Source organism: Medicago truncatula, chromosome 6 (assembly GCF_003473485.1).
Source record: "Medicago truncatula cultivar Jemalong A17 chromosome 6, MtrunA17r5.0-ANR, whole genome shotgun sequence".
In the NCBI taxonomy this organism is placed as follows: Eukaryota; Viridiplantae; Streptophyta; class Magnoliopsida; order Fabales; family Fabaceae; genus Medicago; species Medicago truncatula.
Window position 1 is genome coordinate 2777243 of NC_053047.1, and position 15269 is coordinate 2792511.

At 33.9% G+C, this 15269-nt stretch overlaps 1 protein-coding gene and 1 pseudogene across 1 annotated transcript; both read right to left on the reverse strand.

The window, feature by feature from the left end:
* Positions 1-8283: 8283 nt before the first annotated feature.
* Positions 8284-9738, reverse strand: LOC25495250 (AAA-ATPase At3g28510). Its single transcript, XM_013595448.3, has one exon. The coding sequence runs from the start codon at positions 9721-9723 to the stop codon at positions 8284-8286; it is 1440 nt and encodes a 479-aa protein (XP_013450902.1). The 5' UTR covers positions 9724-9738.
* A 3688-nt stretch (positions 9739-13426) lies between these two features.
* On the reverse strand, positions 13427-15269 carry LOC11408812 (AAA-ATPase At3g28510-like; annotated as a pseudogene).

Here is a 15269-nt window from a genome sequence, read left to right on the forward strand (position 1 = left end):
CCCTCCCATTTTCTCCGTAACCAATAACCTATGCAAATTATGTTTACTTCTTCCCGTGAAACTTATCTCAAGAACACAAAAAGTTATACACCGAATTATTATGCTTTAGAATTATAAATTTAAAATCTACACAAATTCTAATTTTCATTTGATAGATTTTGAAATTTTTAATTTGTACAAAAATATTGAAAATATAAATAAAATTAAACATTTATGCAAAAAATTAGATATTTGATTGGAAAAAATGACGAAATTTATAAATGTAGTAGTATAAATAAATGATAATTAAAAGAGAAAATAATTGCACAAAATTTTGCTATCACTAATGAAGTTGAAAGCTCGAACCCCCTACTCCAGGGTTCTGGCTCCGCCACTGTCCAGAACATTCTGGTCCTTAGTAAAACTGCTTAATTATTTAAACCTTACTCTATATATCCAGAACATTATGGTCCTTGATAAAACAATTGTTTAAATATCTAAATATTTTATAATCTTCTTTTATCTAACATTTATCAAGAATTTTCTTGAGTACATAAACTTGTTAAGTTTCAGGATTAAAATTAAAAAGGGTCACAATTAAACCCCCCTTTCTTGTGACTATTTCTTCCACTTCAATTGACATCAGAGCGCTGCCTCTAAGGGGTTAGCACTTAACAGTGCTAGAGGAAAAGATTCGGGAAGAAGTGATGTTAAAACTTGCAAATCAAAGTTTATGCCATAGATGGAACAAGTCTATATATGTCAAAATTGAATGTCCTCTAAACAAAGAAGAACAAAGAAGATTCATTTACAAAAAGAAATCTACTATGGAAATTCTAGTTAACTTTGATAACTCAAAAATAGAAGAACAAATCAACATGTGTCTAATGACAAGCAACGAAAAAGAGATTTGAGCAAATTCTCCGTAAGTATGAATATTTTATTTAAGATTGTAAAGGAAGAAATTGCATTTTTATGATTTTAGGATTAATATGTCTTTACCCTTTTGTAATATAGGTTATTTCCGGTTTTTCCACCTGTAAAATATTTTTTTTTTATTTACCCCCCTGTAACTTTTGTTTTGTTTTGATTTACCCCCCTAATAAGGCCAAACAAAAACGAAAAATTCTTGAAAAAATAAAATTAAAATAAAATAAAATAAAATAAAATAAAAACCGAAAATGACCTATATTATGGGGGTAAAGACTTATTAACCCATGATTTTATTTAAGGTTAGCTTTGGGTTCAATGGTTCACTATCTGCACCCATTTGCCTTAAGAAAAACGATAACTTTTTTTTTTGAACGATTAAGAAAAACAATAATTTATAGCATCTTCAATGAAGTAAACTAAAATGAGTAAACTATGTTGATTTTTGTGGGGTCAAATTGGTACGTAGGATTTAACCAATTTATAGTTGATCTAAATAATTTCTTTTAAGGCATACATCCATTATTTTTAATGATAGCCATTGGTTATTATAAATAACAATGATATAATAAATAACAAAATGATGACTGTAGCAGATATGAATGCTTTAGGATGGGGAGTAAACGGTGAGACGAGGAAGTAGCGAAGGAGGTTGTTTGCTTGAGAGGAGAAGTTGGTGGGGGATTGTGTTGAGCGATTAACTTAAGTTGTTTTGCTGGTTGAGGTGTGAGATCGATGAGTTTGGAAGTTACATTCCTCCCAATATTATACGGCCGACAATGCTTATAACAACTTGACTGAAGTGGAAGACAATACCTATATGGATAACATCCATTATTTACATATCCATTCCTCAAATTGATATGGCTCACGTGTGTCCGGGTCATTTGGAAGGAAATGAATAACATATTTTTTAGGCTTAGTAGCAGTTTTCACCCCCTAACTTTCACGAAGTTGCGATTTTCGCCCCCTAAGAAAAAACTACAAAACCGTCCCCTAAGTTTTGCAACTGTAGCAGTTTTGGTCCCCAAGGCCAATTTTTGGTAAAAAAAAAAAAAGTAACACGTGGCACGTCAGCGTAGAATGAGTCAAAATTGGCCTTGGGGGCCAAAACTGCCACATATGAAAAACTTAGGGGGCGGTTTTGTAGTTTTTTTTCTTAGGGGGGCCAAAATTGCAACTTTGAGAAAGTTAGGAGGTTAAAACTGCTATTAAGCCTAATTTTTAATCAGAAAGGTATTGGCTCCAAAACAAATAACAAAACAAGGTAAAAATGTTATCTTTCTAGTGGTTGAAGGCGGATCTCATTACTTTCGCATTTAACTATCATGACTGGTGGAGACATTTATTTTCTTGTCTGGGTCTATTGTAATTGCTATATGTTTTTTCCTTGATTTTTCGCGCAACTCTTTTATGAGATATTTGTAAATGTCTTGTAAAAACTTTTGGATGATTCTTCTTTTGCACGTCTTGTGCGTGATGAATCTCTGATTGATATAATATATTGCATTTTGGGTTGTTAAAAAAAAAATTAAATAACAATGATATAAAATAAGCACACCTGACTAGTGTAGCATATGATAACAAGTTTTTTTTTTGAAAAAATCAAAATGGAATATATTACTCAAAAACAGAGTGATTCACCCCGCACAAGGTGTGCTAAAATGATGAATCCTCTAATACCTGTTACAACACCACAACACCTAAAGAAAAAAGATGCCACCACCTAAACAAAAAGGTCCAAACACTTAAATCACACCCATACAAAAAAGGGGATGTCTCCACCAATCGTAAAAGCCAAAAGCAATAGGCTCAATATTCGAAGAAAGCCAGAGAAAAGAATTTAACTTAACTTTTTCGACAATATGTAACGGATCAATAACCGTATTATTGAAAACACGGCTGTTTCGCTCCTTCCATATTGCCCAAACACAAGCAAGCCAAGTAACCTTAAAAAACACATGAGTAGATCTAGGCAAACCCGCCAAATGAGTAAACTGAATGTAATGATCCTTAATAGAACCTGGAGGAACAAAAGAAAACCAAGCCAGTGACAAAGTAAAACCCAGACAATTCCAAAATATTCACCTCCAATGAAGAGATGACCCATCGTTTCGGATAGACCACACCCTCCAACACATAAATTGTCGTTTGGTTGAAGAATGAGACGACGCACCAAGTTTGCTCTTGTAGGAATTCTGTCTTGAAACAACCGCCAAGCAAAAAACGACACTTTTGTCGGAACCAATTTGTGCCACACGTCAAGAAAAGCATCATTAGCCACCTGTTCTTCAGAATTTGTGAGAAAACGATAAGTCCCACCAACACTATAACCATGAACAGGATCTAGTAACCACCGCCAACGGTCCTGAATATGAACCTGCAAAACAACGTTATCCAGTAAAGTGATACACTCCCTCATACTCTCCTCCTCCCAAGCTAACAACCGCCGTCTCCAAACCCACCCATTTCCGCCCTCAACCCACCCCCAACGCTCCATGTCTGCCACCGAACATTCCTTATGCACCGCTAAATCATAAAGACGACTAAATTGAATCTTTAAAGGTACTCCGCCTAGCCATTTATCAATCCAAAAGAAAGTACTACTACCATTTCCAACCTCCCTCATAACATTAACATCAAACCAGTTACCTACTCCCGAGCCTACTCCTTCCCTCACCTTGCACAACATACTCCACCAACCGGACACATCTCTCCCTCCTTCCTGAATTCTACCACCAACCTCCCCATACTGTGCCTTTAAGACACGATACCACAAGCCTTCTTTGTCAATCAACAACCTCCAACACCATTTCCCTAACAAAGATAAATTAAATTCACCTAACCTCCGCACCCCCAAACCACCGCGATTCACAGGTAAACAAATAGAATCCCATTTAATCCAAGCAATTTTTTTAGAGACCTCACAACCCCCGCAAAAAAAAATTTAAAAATAGATTCAATAGAAGAAATTATACCTGCAAGTGCCTTGAAATAGGAAAGAAAGTAAACCGGAAGAGAGGACAGGGCAGATTTCAGAAGAACTAAGCGACCACCAAGCGATAGAAATTTATTATTCCACGACGACAATCTAGCAACAATTCGGTCCACCACCGGTTGCCAGAAACCGAGTCTTCTACTATCTCCGCCTATAGGTAATCCTAAGTACAAAAACGGAATTGTACCAGTTTTACAGTTCAACACCGAAGCCGCTTCCGTCAACCAATTATGAGAAATGTTAACACTTGTCAACACGCTTTTATTAAAATTTACCTTCAACCCGAACACCTCTTCAAGTAATAATAATACCGCCCGAATGGTACGAACATTCAACCAACATTTTTCTCCAATAATGATAGTGTCATCAGCAAACTGTAGGTGAAAAATTTTAATTTCACTTTGAGGTCCGACACCATAAGCATTAAATAAATTTGACGACACTGAAGCCTTCATCAAAACATCAAAACCTTCGGCTGCTAGTAGAAATAAAAAAGGCGATAAAGGGTCCCCCTGTCTAAGCCCCCTCTGAATAGGAAACTCATCTCTCGGGCACCCATTGACAAGGGCCGAAGCAGTAGCTGTTCCAACACATTCCATTATCCACTTCCGCCAAAGAGTCGGAAAATTCATATTAAGCATCACAAAATTCAGATAATTAAGATCAACCGAGTCATAAGCCTTTTCGAAATCAACTTTGAACAATAATAAATTTTTCTTCAAACGCTTTGCTTCATCGACTACCTCATTTGCAATAAGAATGCCATCAAGAATTTGTTTGCCTCTCACAAAAGCGGATTGATTATCAGACACCACATAACTCAAAATAGACCGTAGTCGATTTGCAAGAACCTTTGCCAACACTTTATACATACAACCAACAAGAGAAATAGGTCGAAAATCACCAAGCTTCTGTGGACTAGCCACCTTCGGAATTAGAGCAATAAAAGTGGAGTTAACACCCTTCGTCAACTTCCCATTACGATGAAAATCGAGAAGAAATTTCATAAAATCATCTTTCAACTCATTCCAAAAATCTTTAATAAAACCAAGATTAATACCATCCGGCCCGGGACTTTTGAAGCTCTCACAATCCCACACCGCCTGTTTAACTTCATCAAGAGAAAAAGGACGAATTAAACTACCTGATTGAGCATAAGACAACTTCCGAAAATTTAAACCTTGAATTCCAGGTCGAGTACCCTCTAAAGCGCGGAAATGAGTGGAAAAATGATTAAGGGCAGCCGCACGAATGTTCTGAACCCCTTCGACAAGAACTCCATCAACATGAATCAAGTGAAGATAATTTCGACGCTGTCTATTGGACATCATATTATGAAAGAATTTAGAATTTGCATTACCTTCTCTAACCCAATTCATCCTCGCCTTCTGCCAATTCATACTAGTATGCACACGAGACAAAGAATGCAATTTGACAGACAACTCACGAATTTCCTGAGTTTCTTCTTCCAATAAGTTAATAGCATCTTTGATTTTATTTGTCAAGAAAGTCGAGTAGAAATGGAAGCTTCTTTGAAAATGATGTTGAAGATGGTGGTAATGTTTTTTGCTCTTGGTAATTTTCAAATTTGTATAATAATTGTACTAGTATTCATTGACGAGTATTAATTTAAAAATATTCCAAGAACCAGGTGTTATATTGAAAAACCTCAATGTTTAACTAAACGCTGTGAAACAAAATTATTATTGGAAGGGTTAATTAAGTTTTTGGTCCCTATAAATATCTGCAGTTTTGTTTTTAGTCCATTTAAAAATAAATCACACTTTTTAGTCCCTACAAAATTTTCCATTAATGTTTTTAGTCCCTGTTAAATTAAAATTTGTTTAATTATGCTTAAAATTTTAAATTTTTTAATGATTTTTTACATACTTGTTTAAAATATTATAAAAAGTTCCGCAAAAATAAATTAGCTCAAAATTTTATTTTTAGGTCTAAATTTTCGTTAGTTTTATCTTGAATTTTTGGCGTTTTAAAAAAATTATATTTAATTCATTACATGTTAAAAAATTCTATTTTTTTTATAAAAGAGATTATTATAATGTTCTTAACATGTATGGAAAAAATATTTCAAAAATTTAGAAATTTAAGCATAATTAAACAAATTTTAATTTAACAGGGACTAAAAACACTAACAGAAAATTTTGTAGGGACTACAAAGTGTGATTTATTTTTATAAGGACTAAAAACAAAACTGCAGATATTTATGGGGACCAAAAACTTAATTAACCCTTATAGGAATAATAAATACTCATAGAATAATAATGAAAGACAAGATGTTTTAAGAGATTATTAGTTTTTAGTTAGATTATGATGCCTTATCAAATGAAACATTTCAATTGGCAAGACAACAAAATCTAGCTCATAACAACCTTTGAATGTCTGATGAGAAATGAACCTTACAATGCCATCCAAACCTAGCTTAGTGAACACTCATCACAAACAAAGCCTCAAAGACTCAAAGTTGTATTGTATTGGTCAAAAACAATAACAACCCTTTAGTCATTAATATAGATGAAAATGGAGAAATCATGTTTGGTGCTATTCATATAAAGCCACTCCCAAAACACAATATGTTCTATTTACCCTTCTTCATAAGATGAAAAGAGGTAGTTTACCTTTTATAAAAGTTATATAAACCTCCTCACTAAGTCTTACCTCAAATATGTGTTTGGGTGAACCCACTTGGGTTGATCCGTTGGTGTTTAGTTGAAACTTCGAAGGTACTTTACGTTTTTTAAAATTTTGCAAATCGGTCCTCATATTTTGAAAATTTTCAAATTAGTACCTATAAATTTTGATTTTTTTTTAATCAGTCTTATAAATTAAACAGAGCTGGATGAAGTAGCTAAAAAAGGAAGATAAAGAATTCAAACAACCCAATCTTTGAGAGGACAAAACCAATGAAAAACATGGCGATGGAATGAAAGAAAGTAATTCCAATGCTATCCATAGTATCATCTTTTTTCTTATCACTAGCTTTTTCTTTTTTAGAATAACTTACATTATTATTTGAATATGATATCTAATAGGGTGTGTGAAAAAATCCTAAAACTTGTGAAAGAAAGTACATCAAAGTTTAGATAGATTGTGTTCTACTTTATAACCGAAGAGCACTATAGTTGAACAGGAAATAGTTTAGACCCATTACTACAGTTTTCCTTAGCAAAATAATATAACTAGTTGCATTGGATACTACCATTCCAGTACATAACACAAAAAATCCCCATGGCCATAATCCGTGAGTAATATCTATAACAACATAATAGTATTCGGCCTCTGCACTAGATCGAGATAGAGTGTGTTGTCGTTTTACAATCATGACTAATCAAATTAGAATGATTGATATCCTCAATATCGAGATATGCACATAATAGTCTAATACTACCTTCTCATGTATGCTGTTTCTCAACCACTTGAGATAGCCACTGCTCTCTTCTTCTTGCTGTATTTAGCTTGTTACTCAATTGTATTTTGCATTTCTGATTTCGAAGCACAAGCCCTAAATGTTTTGCATGCTTGATTCCTAATTTTCATTTTCCAACTGTCATGTCTGATTGTGATTTCATTTATCAAGTTAAACCAAAGGTTAAACACACTATAATTAGGGCTTACTTCTAGAGTGATTATCTACTACACACTATAATTGATAACCTACTATCAATTTATTTCCAGGGTGATTATAAACAGACAATAATTAGGGCTTACTTCTAGAGTGATAATCTACTGCACTGCACAACGAATTGAATATAACGCAAGTTATTCTTACTTATTACCATTTTGCAGATGATGGTGGTAAAATGGATAGCTTGACTAATGCAGGTGTACAATTAACCGTGACGACTGTTTTGGCCTGTGGTTTTGTTTGTATTTTTAGAGTTTGGTTTTTATACAAGTTTAATTCAGAACTGGTACACATGAAGGAGAGAAACTGTTAATATAAAAACAACAATCAAAACTGATGAAGCATTGAATCAGACACAAATACCTAACACGACATAATCATATCGATACCTATATTATAAAAATATAGGACAACAACATTCGTGTGTGTGTGTCTATATATATATATATATATATTCATTTTATGAGTGGAAACTATTATTTATAAAAAGAGACGGAGGAAGTAATAATCAAGCATGAATAACCAAAGCTATTAACAAGAGAATTCAGACTAAATTCCCTCAACATACCAGCAGCAAACATGAACCTAATTCATAACTATGGCTTTATTAAAAGGTTTCAAAACACTATTAAGAAAACTGAAATTAATCCATCTAATAAAAAAAAACAAAAAAAAAAAAACTGAAATCAATCCAATCTAAATTAATGTATGACACCATTCTCCTCATTCAACTCTAGTCTAGAGCCAATTCTTGTTTATCTTTCCCTGCCACCAGTTGAGCTTTCTCACCCTTTTTCTTTGCTTCCTCCTCTTCCTTTTCCTTTGCAATTTCAAGATATTGAATCAAATTCTTCAAGCAAGCCTCAACATCTTCGGTGGTCGACTTTGGCATCAAATTCTCGGCAACATCAGCTGGTGACATATTAGTCTCTCCCAACAACTTTTCAATAATTGGAAACAAATCACCATGAGACTCAACATCCAAGTAGTTCTTAGCAAGAACCTTGAACGCTTGATAGCTACAATAGGACATTTCTATGTGTTTATCCATCCTTCCCCTCCTAATTAGAGCAGGATCAAGTTTGTCCACAAAATTAGTTGTGAAAATTATGATCCGTTCTCCTCCACATGATGACCAAATTCCATCAATAGAATTCAACAAACCCGAAAGAGTTACCTTGCTTTTCCTTTTCTCTTCTTCTTCATCATCATCGTCGTCATCATCATCTTCTTCTTCTTCTTCTTCACTTTTCTTATCAGTTTTATCTTTTTTCTCATTCTTATCATTACGATCTTTCTCCTTTTTCTTCTTCCTCTGACCGGTAAGCTCGAGAGAACAATCAATATCTTCAATAACGATAACTGATTTGCTCGACGTCTCAATCAAAAGTCTTTTTAACTCATTGTTATCCTTGACAGTTGTTAATTCAAGATCATACACGTCGTAGTTCATGAAATTTGCAATAGCAGATATCATGGTAGATTTCCCAGTTCCTGGTGGACCATAGAGTAGATAACCCCGTTTCCAAGCCTTTCCAACTTTAGCATAATACTCTTTCCCTTTCTTGAATTTAACAAGATCGTTTATGATCTCTTCTTTCTTCTCCGGTTCCATAGCAAGTGTTTCAAACCTTGCAGGGTGTGCAAAATTTGTGTGACTCCACCCTGACATCCACCAACAACCGCTATTGTTGGTGTAAAGCTTTAGTCGCCTATTCTTAAATATAATAGCCTTTCCTTGTTCCAACACATGTTGTATGTAAGAGGAAGTAATGAGATCGCGATGCCTTTTGTGGAAAGTTAGGGTTAAGTATCTTACCACATCGAAATTAGGTCTTCCTGAAGATGCTTTTCTTGTTGGAGCTTTGCTGTTTGAAGACCACCAAACTTTGACTCCATTGAACTCATCCTCAATCTCTTCTTTGTCGTCCATGCTAAGGACAAGCGGTGATTGGCTATCTTCCACAACTTCGGCTTTAAGTCTCTTGGCTCTTTGACTCGAGTTAGCACCAAGATATGTTTGGATAATTGTGTAAGTTTCGCTTTGTTTGAGACGCTCGCCCGATGATTCATAAAAAGTTATTTCGACGTAAGGGGACATAAGGTCTGTAAATTTGTTCATGTGCTTTTCAACAAACTTATGAAGATCAGATGGGCAGAATTGCTCATACATGGCATAAACAAAAACATTAGGCTAGCCGCAATTGAGCCTAATTGTGACAATATTGACTCAGTCCATAATGAAATCTGAGATGAGATCACTAGAGAAAACTAATGAAGAAACAAGTTGATAAAATTCTTGCTAGTTAAGATCCCCTTATGGAAAAAACTATTGCAAGATTTGTTAACTCATTGTGATAGTAACACGACTATTGTGAAATCGAGAATCGTTACTACAATGGTAAGAGACGATAATTAAGGCACGAACAAAGAACAATTATAGCGCTAGCTACTCTTCAATGGAGCGGTTAAAATAGATTTTGTACGTACTGATGATAAATCAGCAATTCCTTTGTCGAAATGATTAGCTAGAAAGAATGTCTAAAACACATCCAATAGGATGAAACTAATGCCTAAAGATAACACGAGTGATGGTAATTACCCAGCCTATATGACTGGAGATCACAAAAAGATAGGTTCAATGGGTAATAACAAGTCATGTTGTGATAGAACATGCTATGACAAAATCTAGAAAAGTCTTATTCCTGTAGCCAAATGAGGATGAGATAAGAGAAACTCTAAATGATATTATTACCATATGTGGATAGTAGTACAAAGCTACAAGAGTACTAATGAACTCACCTATACGAATGTGGAATAGAGGCCGGTTACTATGGAATTTTGAGGCAGAATACCTAGAACGTTCGTCAAATTGGGATAAATGTGCAGGGCCATAAACACACGAGAAATAATATTTGTACAACTATCTTGTGACAACTATTTCTCTCATACTCAAATGGTGTTCTTTTTCTCTCTCTTCCTTTCTCTCTCTCTCTCTCTCTCTCTCTCTCTCTCTCTCTATTATTTTTGACCAATAAGAAAAGAGAGAAACAAAATTGTCACCAAAGTTGTCATTAAATGGATGTCCAAATATCATTGCGTGCTGGTTCTGTGTCTAAGATTGAGTTTAATGCCACAAGCAACTCTAGTTAATTGAAATTTTACTCGTTATGCAGAGGTTCAAGTTGTAGGCGACACCTTTGTTTATTAGCAATCTTATAAAAACTTCTTTGACGTTATTTCTGAAACTATTTTAAAATCCAAGTGGGGATTGTTGGAACATGTGTAAAAATTGAGTTAAAAAACTAGACACAAATTCTCACATTTGGTAGAATTAGTGTTGTGTGAATTAAAAAAAAGTGGTAGTCCTACATCGGATGGTTCACACATAATAGTATATAGTAGGGGTGTATCTCTAAAGGGGTACATAATTATGTGAACAAAGTAAGCACTAGAATTAATTTAATCATTATTAGAAAGTGTTTTCTTAGTCCTCAAGTTTTGCTAAAATATTTTAGAACGCAATCTGAAATATTTTCGTATTCAATATAATATATTTTGGTATTTATATGAAATATATTTTTGTACTCAATAGTATATTTTTGTACTCAATTTGCAATATTTTTATACTAGATCTAATATGTGAATTACTTGTTCCCAAAGTTGCACACATACTATTTGTGAATTTTCTCTATAAATAGAGAGCTCACATAGTTCATTCCATACACCGAAAAATATCTGAAACATCGAATCTTTTTCTTCGCTCTTCCACTTTGACTTGTGTTAACGAGTCTTTCTTCTCTTCATCTAGTCCTTTTTCGGGGTATAATATCCCTTGGAATTAAGAACGGTTTTATGAGCATAGTCCCTCAATAATCTTTGTCCTTTCGGAATAAAGAATATTTTTAAGATCATAATCCCTTTTCTGGAATAATGTCCTTTTCAGAATTAAGAATGATCTTAAAATAAAAGTATATATAATCCATTTTATATTTCCTTCCCTTGGATAAAGTTATATGTTAGAATGGTGATAACACCATATTTGAGTGGTTGAAATTTCATATTGATATTTGGAGATGTTAAAAGTTAGAATGGTGGTAACATCATATTTGAGTGGTCACAATACCATAGTAGAGTGGTCATAGTACCATAATTGATTGGTTTCAGTACTAAAATATGAGTGGCCTTAGTATCATATTGGAGGTGTAATTTTCGAACGTTTTTTTTACAACATAGTAGTTAATCGTGCTGTTGTAGTTTAACTTGTTTTTATATAGTCTCCTTTGCATTACTTTGGACAGTACCATGGAATGTCTTAAAGAGAGCGACATGATAGTGACTCAACCTAGTAACAACTTCAGTAGATTTATTTTTGGCAAAATTACAATTTTAGTCCCTTAACTTAATTTCAGGTAACAGTTTGGTCCTTTATCTGTTTTTTCATTTCAATTTAGTCCTTTTTGTCCATTTTTAATACATTTTCAAGCTTCAAATCTAATATTATTATCCAAACATAAACGAGGATCATAGATTTGAAGACTGAAAGACCATAAGAAAATTAAATCATGAATTTTAAGCTTAAAAATTCATATGAAAATGGACAAAAAGGACCAAATTGAAATGAAAAAATATATAGGACCAAACGGTTACCTGAAATTAAGTTTAAGTGACTAAAAGTGTAACTTTGCTTTTATTTTTTAAAAATAGAATTTAAAAATTCAAATAGAACGGTGTTCCGTTAAATGTTATTAAATGTTATTCTACATCATTATATATGATGTGTAATAGTAAAAAATAAGCTCTAAATTGGGTTGTGTAAAAAAAATAAGCCTTAAAATATTGTTTCAATTAAAATATGATGAATACAAGTGTATTTGATAGGATGCCCAATCAGGTGCTATATCTAGATGAAATAAAAAGTACATCAAAGTTTAGATAACACTGAGCTCTAAAAGCAATTAAATGCATGCATGCAAGTAGAATAGAAGCCATCACCACATTCTTCCTTAGCTAAGAAGCCCTCATGAAAATGCATACATCTTATTTTATTACATACTATAGATCTCAATGCTCCACCCAATTAACACAAAGAAACAACACAAGAATAGAACCATCCATCAAATGCCAATTTTTTTTTTTTTTTTGGCACTTTAAAAAAAACCCCATATGTCTTGTTTTGATTTCACACGAAGAAGAGATACTATTAATACAAAGACAACATTCAAACAATGAAGCATTGAATCCGACACAAACACCAAACACGACATAATCATGTCGCTACCTATAATATAAAAAATATAAGACAACGAGGCATTCATATATATATAATTAATTTTGTGTGTGGAACTTGGTAAGAGACGGAGGAGGTATTAATCAAGCATGAACAACCAAAGCTATTAACAACACAATTCAGACAAAATTCCCTCAACATGCCCAAAGGCCAAACCTAAACATTATCTTTAAATGTGTCAATTCAAAAGCAGCACACATGAACATAGTTCATAACTACAGTTTTATTAATTAAAATGTTTCAAAACATTACTAAGAAAACTGAAATTAATCCAACTAAAAAAAAACTGAAATCAATCCAATCTAAATTAATGTATGACAGCATTCTCCCCAATCAAATTTTTATTAAAAGGGTCTTATTAACTAATGTTCACGGGGAATTCTTTAAGGATTTCAAATTTAGCAATTATTTTTTCAAAAATAACTATTACAATTTACAATGCATTAAATACACAATTTTTCATCAAAAAACTTACCATTTAAAATGTTTAAAGAGTGTCTCGGGGGCACTAGTTAACATTTAAAATGTTTGGAAAATGTTAAGTAGTGCCCCCGGGGCACTGATTAAGGAATTATAAAAGAAAATGTTTTTTTTTTTTTTTTTTTTCCGAAAATTATGTATTTTACTTTTTGAAACTTGAAAAAATGTTGATTTTAATGTTGACTTTGCTTTTTCTTTCTAACTTTGGCTACTTAACTAATACCCGGAGGCACCGGTTAACATGACCCAAAAAAATTCCTCATATTTTTCACTTGCCTCCTCCACCTATTCATCCTACAGTCTTGAGCCAATTCTTGTTTATCTTTCCCTGCCACCAGTTGAGCTTTCTCACCCTTTTTCTTTGCTTCCTCCTCTTCCTTTTCCTTTGCAATTTCAAGATATTGAATCAAATTCTTCAAGCAAGCCTCAACATCTTCGGTGGTCGACTTTGGCATCAAATTCTCGGCAACATCAGCTGGTGACATATTAGTCTCTCCCAACAACTTTTCAATAATTGGAAACAAATCACCATGAGACTCAACATCCAAGTAGTTCTTAGCAAGAACCTTGAATGCTTGATATCTACAATAGGACATTTCTATGTGTTTATCCATCCTTCCCCTCCTAATTAGAGCAGGATCAAGTTTGTCCACAAAATTAGTTGTGAAAATTATGATCCGTTCTCCTCCACATGATGACCAAATTCCATCAATAGAATTCAACAAACCCGAAAGAGTTACATTGCTTTTCCTTTTCTCTTCTTCTTCTTCATCATCGTCGTCGTCATCTTCATCTTCTTCTTCACTTTTCTTATCAGTTTTCTCTTTATTCTCATTTTTATCATTACGATCTTTCTCCTTTTTCTTCTTCCTTTGACCGGTAAGCTCAAGAGAACAATCAATATCTTCAATAACGATAACTGATTTGCTCGACGTCTCAATCAAAAGTGTTTTCAACTCATTGTTATCCTTGACAGTTGTTAATTCAAGATCATATACATCGTAGTTCATGAAATTTGCAATAGCAGATATCATGGTAGATTTCCCAGTTCCTGGTGGACCATAGAGTAGATAACCGCGTTTCCAAGCCTTTCCAACTTTAGCATAATACTCTTTCCCTTTCTTGAATTTAACAAGATCGTTTATGATCTCTTCTTTCTTCTCCGGTTCCATAGCAAGTGTTTCAAACCTTGCAGGGTGCGCAAAATTTGTGTGACTCCACCCCGACATCCACCAACAACCGCTATTGTTGGTGTAAAGCTTTAGTCGCCTATTCTTAAATATAACAGCCTTTCCTTGGTCCAACACATGTTGTATGTAAGAGGAAGTAATGAGATCGCGATGCCTTTTGTGGAAAGTTAGGGTTAAGTATCTTACCACATCGAAATTAGGTCTTCCTGAAGATGCTTTTCTTGTTGGAGCTTTGCTGTTTGAAGACCACCAAACTTTGACTCCATTGAACTCATCCTCAATCTCTTCTTTGTCGTCCATGCTAAGGACAAGCGGTGATTGGCTATCTTCCACAACTTCGGCTTTAAGTCTCTTGGCTCTTTGACTCGAGTTAGCACCAAGATATGTTTGGATAATTGTGTAAGTTTCGCTTTGTTTGAGACGCTCGTCCGATGATTCATAAAAAGTTATTTGGACGTTAAGGGGACATAAGGTCTGTAAATTTGTTCATGTGCTTTTCAACAAACTTATGAAGATCAGATGGGCAGAATTGCTCATACATGGCATAAAGAAACATTAGGCTAGCGGCAATTGAGCCTAATTGTGACAATATTTCCCCAATTCCCATTGCCATCTCTAATACTTAGAAACTATTGTGCCTATTCTTATGTTTTTTTTTGTGGGTGTTGGTTTAACCTATATGGTATGATTTTATAAGGAGTAGTGATTTAGGTTTTGTATCTTGGCGACCAAGTTATCTAGGAGACATACGATTTGTTG